General features: G+C 43.6%; 1 protein-coding gene across 3 annotated transcripts; it reads left to right on the top strand.

Moving 5' to 3' along the window:
* Nucleotides 1-1,074: 1,074 nt before the first annotated feature.
* On the top strand, nucleotides 1,075-10,709 carry CEBPG (CCAAT enhancer binding protein gamma). Of its 3 annotated transcripts, none has more exons than XM_036833658.1 (2): nucleotides 1,075-1,211; nucleotides 7,192-10,709. In XM_036833658.1, exon 2 carries the CDS (start codon nucleotides 7,281-7,283, stop codon nucleotides 7,728-7,730), a length of 450 nt encoding a protein of 149 aa, XP_036689553.1. In that variant the 5' UTR covers nucleotides 1,075-1,211; nucleotides 7,192-7,280; the 3' UTR covers nucleotides 7,731-10,709. The 3 variants fall into 3 exon arrangements, 2 of the variants coding, with proteins under 2 accessions (XP_036689553.1, XP_036689554.1); XR_005017461.1 differs by lacking the exon at nucleotides 7,192-10,709 and adding an exon at nucleotides 6,872-6,970 and having other exon boundaries at nucleotides 1,107-1,211; XM_036833659.1 differs by lacking the exon at nucleotides 1,075-1,211 and adding an exon at nucleotides 1,338-2,004.
* Nucleotides 10,710-13,084: the final 2,375 nt, after the last annotated feature.

Below are 13,084 nucleotides of genomic sequence, written 5' to 3'. Positions count from 1 at the left end.
TTCTACCAAGTCTGCTTCTGTGGTTATCAGTGTTCACTTTTAGTTGCAGCCCTCTTAATTTTTATATCTTTATTTTTTTCGCAAATGTTTTATCACCTCTTTACTGATTCCTCGAAACCGTCTTATGCGGAGAGGTGGTGCCATGGCCTGGGTGATGAAGAAACGTTTCCTCTTTCAAAGACTCCAGTTTTTAGACGATAAGAATTGCTAAAAAGGAAGCAATCAAACCTGTCTGCCTCCACCCAGCGCGCTGCTTCCCGGTTGTAATACGCTTTCAGATCCTCCTGCGAATCGTCTTAGATAAATAAGGCTGGTTTGCCATCCATTTTTTTGAGTTCACGTCTCTCAATCTGTTCACCTGGAGGACAGTACAAGGGAATTGATCGTGGAAATTCATTTCCCCGTAACCAGAGTCTGCACCAGTGCCATCAACACTAATCCTAAATTGGGAAAATTTTGCACCCTTCGTCTTTCAACAAGTTTGCAGCTGCCTTCAGTGTCGTGAGGTCCAGGACTTCTCTCCAGGCTCCCTCCGAGGGGCGCGGGCCGTCGGCGGTGAGGCGACCGTCGGGCACCCAGCGTCCCGGGAGGCGAGTCTGGTGGGCCGTTACGGGAAAATGTCCCCGGGAGCGACTCCGAGGCGGGGCTCCCCGAGGACGTGGTGAAACCAAAACAGAAATCGATGGTTCAAAACATCACCTCAGCAAATTGTGCTTTCCAAAGACAGGTGTTGCCTTCACGAGGCTACGGTTCTCCAATGCCTCCAACTTTCACAGAACCTTTCTCGCAGCGGGTCGCATACCGTAGGGGTGCCGCCCCGCGCGCTAGGCCGGGGAACCCCGCTCGGTCGCTCCCACCGCCCCCGCCCGCCCCACCGCGCAGTGGGCAACGCCTCCGCCACGTGCCCGCCTCCCGCGGCCAGGCCGCCCGCGATTGGCTGGAGGCGCTGTCCGTCGCGGAGGGAGGGCGCGTCCCCCGCAAGCCGGCGCTCCCATTGGTTATGGCGGCGGCGGTCGCGACCGCGCGCGCGGCCGCGGCGAGGAGGGGACGCCGGTGGCGCTGGCGGCGGCTGCGGAACGGGCGGAGGCTGCCGGTTTCGTAACCGTCGCTGCTCCTCGCCGACTCGCGGGCCGGGAGGCCTGGGTCGGGCCGCGCCGTGCGGGGCCGCTGGGAGTGGAGGCCGCTTGGGGGCGGGCGGGCTGGAGGCGCAGGTAAGGAGGCCGCGGGCGGGCTGAGGGAGGAGGAGGAGGCCGCGGCGCCGCCGGCCGCTCGCGTGGGCGCGGCTCCGGCCCGAGGAGACCCGGCCCGTCCCTGGGCGGCCGGCTTGCCGGGAAGGCCCCGCGCGGCCCGCGGCGCGGGCGGCGGCCCCGCGCGGCGTCTGATGCAACCTGCCGGCAACACCCGGCGGGGCCGCTGATCTCATCCTTGGCCCCGGCCCAGCGCCGCGGCGCCACCCGCAGACCCCCGCGCTCCCCCAGCGCCCCTGCTGCCGGCCCGGGACGGGATGCGAGCCGGGCTGTGCCCCCTCCAGAACCCGGCCCTCTGTTTATGCAACGTGCAGTGTGACTAGCCAGGCTCGTATTGGCCCCTGGGGATAAAGGGTGTTCCCAGAATAGCAGAAGGTGGACGGTATCTTACTTCAGTGCCACCTGGGGTATTTCCTGCGCCTGCGAAACTGCTCGGTGTCGGGTAATCGAGAATCCTTTTTAGAAGTTAGTCGAGAAGTAGTCAGGGAAGGCGGTCGATTTTTAAATATGTGACTTTACACAAATAATATTGTGCTTCCTTATGGAGCTGTACTTTGAATATCCTTCAGGTGACTGTTGAACACAGGTTGGATGAACGTGCAGCAACCACGAGTTGACTAGAACAGAGAAGGGCAAAAAATGAAGTGCTTCGTTAGCATGCTTGGAGGGAACACAGTAAGGAAAATTGCCAGTAGAAGTGTCTAGATGGAGAGGATGGAAATGCATGTTTGAGGGGAAGGAGAATCTGTTCTTCCAAGTAAGCTCGTGTGTTTTTATTCTTCAGAAGGTTTAATTGCTGGGCTTTCCTCTGGTCTGAAGTTTGTGCTGTCATCTGGCGTCTTAAAATGTGTCCGTTTCAGAATGGTTTTAACCTTGGTGGGTTACACAAAAATTGGTAGTTCTCTCTTCCCAGTGTACACTCACTCAGTTGTATTCTTATTGGAAGAGATTGTCCTTTAATTCAGATAGGCTAGGCTGTGGGACGCTCAAAGAAACTTTTGAAATAAAATAGTATAAAGGTTTGCTTTACTAAGAAATTCTGCATCTACAAGCCCTTGACAGTTAAAAGTTAAAATCTGGTCAGCTGTTACTACTTGAGTAGTATTTGGGATAAGCTATTAAAGTTGATTCACTGTTTTGGAAAAACTTAGTGTAAACAAGGCTAAATAATTACAGGATGCTAGTGAGCTGAAGAATTTTTCAGTTCGAGTCCTGCTTCTGGTGGGCACACTTGGCAGATTCAGTCATTTTAATACCTCCCTGAAAAACATAGGTGGAAGCAAAACTTAATTTTTTTTCTCCCAGAATATCTTCTAAATTCTCAGGGTCACATCATGACTGTCAGCAAGGTTGTCTGATCTTGGACAGGTGGTTTCATCCCTTGGGATTTAAACAGCACCTCGTGAGTCCTAGGTAAAGATAAATAGGACCTCATGGGGCTGAATTTGGTCTTATGGCCTAAGATTGCCTCACCTGATCACAGAAATGGTAAACGCAGGTAGCCACAACTCCAGGTTTATTGTGTATTCTTGGGAGGGGGTGCTTCCATTGGCTCTTATACTGGTAGGTACATTGGTCGCCTGTCTTTTTGGCTTTCCAGACCTATCAGTTAAAAAAGGAAAAAAAAGAAGAGAAAAAAGAATTGAGCATGACTCCCTAATAGATGTATATTTATAAACAGTGTGTGTGTATTAGTTTGTGTGTGTTGTTAATGGCACTAAAAGTAGAGTAAAAAGATGACATGAAAAAACAAAAGAACATGCATTTTCTTCTCATACTCCAGTGGACCACCTGTGTACTCCCTGAAGGGATGTACCCTCCTTCATGGACCCCTGCTTTGGGTCATGAACCCAGCAGTGGCAAATAAATAGAAATCCTGCTCATTTGGGTGTTTGTTAACTTTGCTTACCTTCACTTCACTTGTAGTACAGAGTTGTCAGACCCTGGCAACATATGTCTAAGAACTTGAGGTTATGGAAAACATAACTGGGCAAAGTGGAAAATAAAGGTTCTCAACTGATACGAAGCAAAGACCAGACAAGAATGATGTTCACTGTATAGGCTGGGGGCTAGAAGTAGCAAATGTTTTTATTTTCCTGTATACCATTAAGAAAGACCAAGAACTTTAGGTGGTAAGACCATAATATCTTAGTAACAGTCTTGATTTAATTATGGTTGTTATAAGAGATTTTAATGCTAGAGAATCTCATTTTTATGTAAGACATTTGTAAAACTAAATGTTTTCTCTTAGCCTTTTGAGGCTGTATTCAACAAGTATTTCTTGAGCACCACCGCTAGATGCTGGGCATATGGTGATAAAGACAGAGTCCTGTCTCTAGCTTAGTCTACAGGGAGGCACACTATCGAGCTGGCATTGACCAAGAAACTGGGGGAACAAATTGGACAGAAGCACAAAGAAAAGAGAACGTGCAGACCATTTAGGGGACAGATAGTGGTTCAGTATTGAGGTGTGATGTGAAAGGGAGCAGGGGCTGGAGAGAGGGTTAACACCTTGGATTGATCTGTATGCTGGAGCCACAGAAGACTTTTAAGTGAGCCGGCGTGACACACTCCGGTTTGAGTGTTAGATTGCTTTGGAGACAGTGGTTGGAGGGAACACTGCTAAAGCAGAGGAGGCTGTGCCCCTGAGAGATGATGTCAGCCTGAGGTAACTCTGTGGCATTGGGATGGAGACGGATACTAGAGGTGCGGTGTTTTGGGGGGGTGGGGGTGGGTAGAATTGTCAGATACCAGTGATTTGAACAGATTTGGAATAAGGGACAAACATCAGAATATTTTGGAGTGTAGACCTTCGTTGAGGAAATTGGAGTTAAAAATTTATTTGGTGGGGCAGGGGAGGAATATCTGGTTGTACACATGTGAAGAAAATGACAAGAGGGTTAGGAAAATCCTTGAGAGGTTTATTTTCCCAAGTGAAACTTGAGAAAATTTTGATTTTGTTTTACTCATTCTAACGTTTTGAGTTGTCACTGTGTCACTGATTTGAATGAACATTACTTGAATTAAGGAACTTGAATTTAAAAAATGTTACCCACTCAGTCCATCTTTCTTAAGGTCCATGGTTGATTTGTAACAGTGGCTCTCAAACTTCAGTGTCATCAGAATCACTTGGAGGGCCTGTTAAAACAAGATCGCCCAGCCCTGTTCCTACAGCTCCTGATTCCCAGGTCTGGGGCAGCCCGAGAACTTGCATTTCTAGCAAGGTGATGCTGCTGCTGCCGGTTCAGGGACCACACTTTGAGAACCACTGCTTTTCAGGTTTTCTCCTGCTTCCTGCTTGAATGATTCACAGCAAGGAAACAAGGTGCCACTCTGCTTCCTGGAGACTGAACTTTGGAATAGTATTTGTCCACATAGGAGCCAGACTTTCACTTAGGGTTGAATATCCAGATTTGAAATAAACTTATTTTCTTTTTGTGCATTGTAGGTGCTCAATAAATGTTTGTGGAAGAAACAAAAGCGCAGATAACTGTGTAAACTGTAAAATATGTCACTTGTAGAGGCAGCTGTTTTGCTCAGTGTAAAAAACAAAATTGATAATATGTTTGGAGTTTAGTCTTAGACCACTTAGCTCTTTGACCCCCTTTCCTTAGTGGATAGCTCTTCACTTTAAGAGCTACTTTCTTGGCTTGTCTTCGGTTGGAGAACTTAAAAAACAAAAAAAATTGGAGTTCTTTTTATTATCTCCAAGTTGCCTTTTCTTACATTTTTACCAGTTTGATGATTACTCTTTGTTTTACAAGCCAAAGGACTCATTTTCAAAACCTTACCTACTGTGTTCAGCCTAGTACCTTGAGTCAGACTGAGGTAAAAGAGCCCTTCCCTGTTCCGGTATCTTTGAGAACAAAAATGGGCATGAACATCACTAAATTTGGAGGCTGTAATAAGAGTTTTTGGTGACTGAAGTTCGTGGTATATTGTCAAAGTCAGAAGGCATTTTACCACTTTACGTTCCTCATTTGCAGATGGGGAAATCGAGGCTCACAGAGGGAAGGGGTATGTCCAGAGTGAAGTGGGGGAAGTCAGAGCCAAGACAAGAACTGACTTGGTTCCTGGTTTGTACTTCTTTGGATCATTGTTATCTCTGAGTTTATTAGAGAGTAGCTTTAAAGACTAAAAACCTAATTGACATATAAAAAATAAAAAAGATAAATAAGATGAACATAATCATGATTGTTGAGACAGTCCCAGGAGACATGTTAAATCAAACAAGTTCATAAAAATTGAGTAAACACTTTTCATACCAAATAGATAAGCAATGGTATAGATGGCCTTTAACACTATTAGTGGTAAGTGTAGCTCAAATTATACTGAACTGCCACTTTTTAACTGGAAGAAAAAATAGGCAACATGATAAATTATCAAGGGAAACGTGAAATATCCATTACTGAAGATAGACTTGGAGTAGATATCCATCATGGTTTGGAAGGAAGCTTTTGGTGTTTTCCTTAGCACTGAAGTGAGAACAGATGACCGGCTAGCTCAGGGCTGCCTGTGTGGCTTGAAAAACAATGGAAAGTAATGATATATGGCCTTTTTAAAAGCAAAGATTTTTAAAAAGCAGACCAGTAAATGGTGTTTATACAGACATGCCTGGCTAAAGGTTTGGGTGAAGCTGCTGGTGTTTACTAACTGAGCTTTTCTTGAGAACTGTAAGGTGTACTCATTTGAGGCAGTTGATAATTCTGGCTGCAGGTTTTTTCCCACTGATGCAGTTTTAGCAGTTTTGTGAAAAGAGAACGGGGTAGTTTTATGGTTCCTAACACTGCTTTCTCAGTTTCCAAGAGTGCTGTGACTTCTTGGTGGGCACGGTTCACTCAGCTTTAGTCAGTTTGTCTTCAAGTGGCCTCATGATGATAGGATAGTCTGCTTTTGACACATCTTGAGGTAGTTGTAGCGAACTGGTTGAGTTCATAGTAATGCAAATATGAGTGGTTCTGAAACTGGGACTTCATTTCTACGGGCAGCACTGCCGTAATATTTCAGAATTGGCGTTTCCTCTGCGCTCCTTGAGCAGTGTCAAGTGGGTGCAGGCGCTGCAGCTGCTCTGGCTCTTGGTCCAGCCTGAGTCCCAGTGCTTGCACCTCCTTGGATGCATCATCAGGGCTTTTGTTTCTTTCCTTGTGGTTTTAGGCTGACTGTGTTTAGATGTGTTTACTAATTATGTCGAGAATTAAAAAAATACTGTTAGAAGCATGATGGGATGGGGAAGCAAATTGGGTATCTCAGAGCTCCTCAATCTGTGATCCAAGAAACTAACTTAAAAAAATCTCTGTAAACTACTCTCATTTGAGGTCATTAAAAGAAATAAAAACAAGCAAAAAACACCTTTTCAAAATATCCTGTAAAGATTCTTACGCTCCGGGAGAAAAGTCAAGTCCTTGATGACTCAGTCTCTGCTTATTAGAGTAAGTACCATGCAGAGATCGTAGTGCAGTGCGTCCTGATGAGCTCTGGAGACTGGGCTGGGCGCTCTGCTCCAGGCTTCTATTTTGACTTGAGCCAACAATTGAAACTTTTTCCCTCTTTTATTGCAGGTGTCTCTCCTATCATAATTGAACTCATTGTGTTTAAACCAAACATCTCACATTTCTCTCTTGCAGATTGCCAAGTGCTATTGGTTCATATGTGCTACCTAATTAGTGGTATTCTTTTGTTTTTCCTCCCATTTTTGATAACAAGCACAGATGGGCAGTACCCTCAGGGGTTCAGGTGGGTTGAATTTGGCCGTGTGGTGCGTCTGTATTAACTTACCTCTCTAAATTACATGACTTAAACTTCTGAAACATTGGAGCAGTTGGCAGTTGTCATAGACTTTTCTCAGCATAATCAATTAATACTGGCCTGCTATTAGGTACATGCAAGTTTAATCTTACTTGATCTTGTCATTTCAAATATTTAATGCAATTTATTTTTTAACTAGGTACATGTGAAGATTTCTTGGCAGATCAAACCATTGATCACCTTGTCCTCATTTCTACTTGTTCTGTGTTGACAAGGGAGCGTGCCCAAATGAGCAAGGTATCACAGCAGAACAGTACCCCGGGCGTGAATGGAATAAGTGTCATTCATACTCAGGCTCATGCCAGCGGCTTACAGCAGGTTCCTCAGCTGGTGCCCGCCGGCCCTGGGGGCGGAGGCAAAGCTTTGCCTCCAAGCAAGCAGAGCAAAAAGAGTTTGCCCATGGATCGCAACAGTGACGAGTATCGTCAGCGCAGAGAGAGGAACAACATGGCGGTGAAAAAGAGCCGGTTGAAAAGCAAGCAGAAAGCGCAGGATACGCTGCAGAGAGTGAATCAGCTCAAGGAAGAGAATGAACGGTTGGAAGCAAAAATTAAATTGCTGACTAAGGAATTAAGTGTACTGAAAGATTTATTTCTTGAGCATGCACACAACCTCGCAGATAATGTGCAACCCAGTAGCACTGAAAATACGACAAGTTCTGATAATGCAGGACAGTAGACCTCACCCCTTTCAAACGTCACAACTTGTGGCTTGAACGTTAAAGGTGTGACTACCTACACTACTCGTATCAGCGGCTGAATCTCCATTATTCAAAGATCCATTGAAGGTTGTTTTCTAGGATCAGCACTGAACAGTTGATTAGCTAAAGATGTTAGCCATATAATTTGAATATCTGGTTTTAAATGATAAGGATTTTTGTGGGGATAAAAAACATTTTTAAAGGTATATGGTAAAAAGAAAAAAATGCCCTGGAGCTTGATGTTCTTAATAAATCCTGACTTCCCAAGAAATGTTTCTTTTCTAGGTTGACAAAAGGAATGGGGAACTGGCAAGTCATGCAGAAGGGTCTTGGTTTTAATGGATATGGTTAATTGGATGAAAGAAAGTTGAATGCCATCTCTGTTCATCTATGTGTGACTTTTTTCTAAATTATGTATTAAAAATGCTTAGAGCTATAGAAACCAATCACTTTATAATTTGGAGTGATTTTATGTATAGCATAAACCTTGTTTTAGCATAATTAGTACCGTTTTCCCCAGCAAGTACAAGTTTTTGAATAGTGATGTCAGGTTAAGTAAAGAAACCCCATTGCATTTTAAAGGCAGTATGCAGCCAACTGGCTTAAAAATATAAATAGCATTTAGTAAGCAAATAGGTTTTTTAAAAGTAAAAGCAAAGCATTTGGGATACCTTTGGGTTATTGCATTGGCATTATTTTGTTAAAATTAAAAAAACAACTCAGTGGTTTAGAGAAACTTATGTACCAAAATTTTAGTTTCTGCAGATGCTAGTAAAGTAAGCATTTTTTTTTTTAACATACCATTTGGACAGCCAAGTTAGTAAACAAAACGTCTTAACAGTTTATGGCCACACAGGTTACTGATTAGGATTTTGAATATTAATTTCAGCAGGTAGTTTCTCCTGTGTTCAAATACACTGCAGTGGGGCCGTGGTTTTTAAAAGCAAAAACTTCTTGTGAACGATCACTTGGTATTTGATCTTAAACAACTGATTATTAGAAAAATACGTCATCAACTCCATGCCATTTCCCAAAATAATAGTCTAAGAAAACTTGAAAGTGTAAGGTTTAACCTTAATTTATTTCACTTAAACACATCGTTTTATATTGTTTTTGCGACATTTTCTAGTTAGTGGGCTGTTCTTCCAGACTTTTGTACCACTTTTTATTCATTTGTATGCATTTATGTCCCATAAATTATTTTAGCAAGAAAATACTGATAAAACTCAGGATATTGACATTTTTGTTAAGACTAAAAAGTGGCAGTCACTGAAGATGGAAATCTCTAGGGTCTGGCTTATATAAATGTTGATAGTTTTGATTGTCCTTGTTGACTTTTTTTTTTTTAAGAACAATTCTAGCTCAAATTTGTGTTTTTCTCTTTTTTTGGTTTTTGTTTTTGGGTGACCTAGGCTGGTGACAAGAGACTGAGTCACATCAGATTAAAAAGTTACCAGGTATCTTATTTGAACATGGTCATTTTGGGCCACATTGTTGTTTCATACTAGGACCTGGGACAGTGTAACCAGGATGTAACTCCAGTTGCACCCTTGGGTTGGTGGAAGAGTGCTGTCTGTGCCCTTCTGGGCGGAAGAAGACATCACAGTGCCCTGCAACTCAGCAAAGCCATTATTAAAGGCCAAGAGTCCCTTCTGCATGTGACAAGAGTGCTGTATTGTTCCATGAGAGCGACTGTCCCAGGACTGTTAACTCCCTACAGATCCAGGAGACAGGATAGGGCTTCCTATTAGGCTCCAACATCGGTTTACTGTGGTTGGAGTATGGATCTACTTGTAGGTTGATAGATGTTTTAAATGACTAGGAGATACCCACAGAATCCTACTGAATCTTTAATAGCACCTCATTGGAGATGCAGTTAGGTCACTTGAATCTTTAAGCACTTGTAAGAGGTGCTGCAGACATTTTTAATCTCTTATTTACTAAACAATATCTTTCAGAAATGGTTGTCCCCATGGAATTTATTGTTACCAATTATATGAATTGACTTAACTATCTTGGAAAAGAAGCTTTAGGGAAATCATCAGGTATGTACTCAATTATTTCAACTAAGAAAATAAGATTGTACCTTTTGGAAAAATTCAAGCTTTCCTTTTACCTATGCAAATCAAAACTAGCACCAGCAGTCATGCTTAGAACAGAAATGTTAACCGTTGTCTTGACTATCTCACTGAAGTGTTTGGGAATGAACGTTGTTAGTTGGATAGATTTATCAGTATAAAATGGAGGGAAACCAAGTACGGGGAATGGGTAAGTTTGGGAATTGTATATGACTTCTGTAACTTTTGTCCTGTAGGTTACATATGAACCATTAGGATATGATCTGCCTTTGCTGGCAGGTCTAGTGGTTTAGGAATTAGGCTTTAGTATAAATTTCTAGCTGCATGTGAGTCTTCCGGGATGGGTGTTTTCTGACAGGTCTTGGCTGCAGGTGGTGCGATCCAACAGTTCTTCCTGCTGTCCGGCCCCTTTTAGTTACTGGGATGTGAGCTCAGATACTTTGGACGTTCTTACCAAGAAGTAGTAAAATTTTAATAAAACGTGACCAGATCTTTGAAATTCAGGTCACGAGTGTGAAATTCTCAAATTTACATAAAGAAGTAGAAGTATGTACAATTTAATGTTTGGTGTTACAACAAAGGAAATCGTAGCAGCTTTTGATGTTTCTTAATCCCCCTTAGAGGGCTTGAAACCTTGTACCTGAACAACCCAGTTAAAACACTCGAGTGTTTTTGATGCCTTAGAAATAGGAAAAAATTTTGTTTGACAAAAGCTAGGAAGGAAGAAAGTCCGTCCTATAGCTGTTAGATCTGCCTCTCAGGAAAAAGTACTTGTTCTTTTTGTTCCTGGCTTTCCTCAGTTTGTGAGATTACTCTATTTTTTTAAATATAATTTTATTTCTTTCAATGAATTTGAAATAAAAAAAAACTTTGGAATAATGACTGTATTTCATTGTGGGTTTCTTTATGTTAGATACCAAGAATGTAGTGCAAATGTTAACCAGCTCTGAGGAGCAGGCAGATGCCCTGCTGCCTTTCTGTTCCCAGCCCAGGGCAGGGGTGAGGTGGGCGTGGGGGCAGGCGGAGGCGCTGTCGTCCCAAGTCTAGACTTCCCTTAATGATAGGAACCTAGTTTTCTCTGAATTTAGAGTGCCTTTCAGTAATATTCTTTGTCCCCTAGTCTAACGTAGAAATGTATACCAGAATAGAAGAAGCAATAACTCGCATCCTGCTTAGACACCTGACGTCTCAGAGCGTGGTCTCCACCTATAGAGTGGTAGGAAATAAGTTCTGAGGCTTTGAGGTCGACGGAATGTCAAAGTAAGGCCTTTCCCCTAACAGTACAGTTTATAGTACGCGTGTCGTCTTCGTTTACACGATGCCATAGGGTGTCTGTCGAAACAAATTCATACATAAGAGTCTGAGAAGCTGATTTGAGTGTTTCAAGGGAAAGTGCCATGGATACTTGTCTTCTGTGATCCTTCAGTTACTTTCATGTCGTGGGAAATAGATTTCTACTTATTGCATCTTAATGAAAATTGTAGTACAGTAATTATTTCTGTGGGTAATGTGTCCCATTTCATTTTTATGAATTAGCTGTAAGTTAAAATCCAATAACTTGTCAGGGAATTTTATATCGACATGATTGTGAGGGTGCTAGCTCTTTTTCAATAAAAGCACTTTAGACCTACTGCTCTTTGGTTGGCTGCCTGTGAGTATCTGAAGAGTTCATATGTATTTTACACGTACTCAAAGGAGAGCAGCAACCCTGAATATCCTTTGACTGCAACATCCCACTCCTCCCAGAGCTGTAGACCTGAAGGTTATGCAGGGGTGTCCAGAGAACCGGGCTCGAGGCTGTCACACATCACACTTTTCTGCAGCCCAGGTACCAGATCCTTGTTTCCTCTGAAGCAGCTGTTGGAGCCAGGTGCCTTTGTACATCACCACCTTTCAGTTCTGCCTCCTAAATGAATCTTGTGACGTTTGCTTCACCTCCCCTTCCCCACCTTCTGCAGAGCCATCACCCTCTTTTGCCTGGCTTCTGTCTCCCTGGACTGTTGCATGCTCTCCAGAACCTTCGTGGTTCCCCAGTGCACTCCGGTGAGACCCAGTCTCCCTGGGATGTGGCTCTGTTTGCTCTCGCTGCCTTCATTCCCCTCCACTCTCCCGCATCACTTTGCTTTGGCTGCAGGGCTTTTCTCAGCACTTTTTAGCTCAGGGCCGGCTGCCTTAGGACAGCTCTTTACATCTGGAATGCTTCATCTCCTCTTGCTTTTTCACTTTCCTCCCTTCCTGTCTCAGCCCCCCTGGCTTTCTAGACAAGGTCAGTCCTGTTACTTTCCTTCTTGGCACGTTCTAATGTTTGAGATGATCTATTTGTGCATGTTTGTTTAAGGGGAAGCCTCTCTCAGGAGACTCTGGGCTCTGAGAGCAGGGGTCATGTCTTTATGCCACATTGGCACATAGCAGATGCTCATTTCTTGAATGAATACCTAGATCTTTCCTGGAAAGCTTTGGAAAAGCTTTTGGCACTGCATGGCTTTCTGGAAGGGTCTCTAATATATTTCTGAAGCTGTACAAATTTCTGCAGAAGTTGGAGACTTAGGAATTGGACCATTCTCTAGAACATGGGGCAGAGTAGGTGGCTACTGCGGTCCCCTGAGACCTGCACCTGCAAAGAATGCCTTTGACTCGCCTACCTGGGCCCGAGCAGCCAGTTCTGTCCCCAGTGTCCCTCTTGGACAAAGAGCATTTAGTTCCTGAGATTTCTCCATGTTCTTTCCTATCGACTTCTTTGATAATCAAACATTTATATGAAATGGGCAGTTTTGGTATAAAACGTCTAAAGGAGAGGAAGGAGAAAGATGTGTGTGTGTGGTAGTTAACACAGCTAAACTAAACTGTCCACTTAGAGTTCCAACCTAACTTTTAACTGGTTTTATCCTGGGGGTGGGGGAACCTGAAACCCTGCGCACTAGAGCATGGCTCGCAGATACAGCTGGGGGAGAGAACGATTTGGCACACTCAAACTTCTGACCCTCAGAAAGACGATCATTACTCAAAAACTGCTTAATACCACAGATAACTTACGGAATATATCTGCACACCAGGAGGAAACCTTAAAAAACTGTTTGTAAATCGAAGAGGCAAGAAAAAGATAAATGGTGATTTGAAACTAATGCTGCTTTATTTTAATGTGGCCACATCACAAGCACTTTTGTGTTACTGCCATAGGAAGAAATCAATTTACTCAACTCTTCAGTGACTCCAGCGGTCTCTGGCTTGGGCTACAGAGTTTCCCCACCCTATTA

The sequence above is a fragment of the Balaenoptera musculus genome, chromosome 19 (assembly GCF_009873245.2).
Source record: "Balaenoptera musculus isolate JJ_BM4_2016_0621 chromosome 19, mBalMus1.pri.v3, whole genome shotgun sequence".
NCBI classification, from domain to species: Eukaryota; Metazoa; Chordata; class Mammalia; order Artiodactyla; family Balaenopteridae; genus Balaenoptera; species Balaenoptera musculus.
The sequence above is the reverse complement of the archived record's forward strand: the minus strand, read 5'-3'. Positions and strand labels throughout refer to the sequence as shown.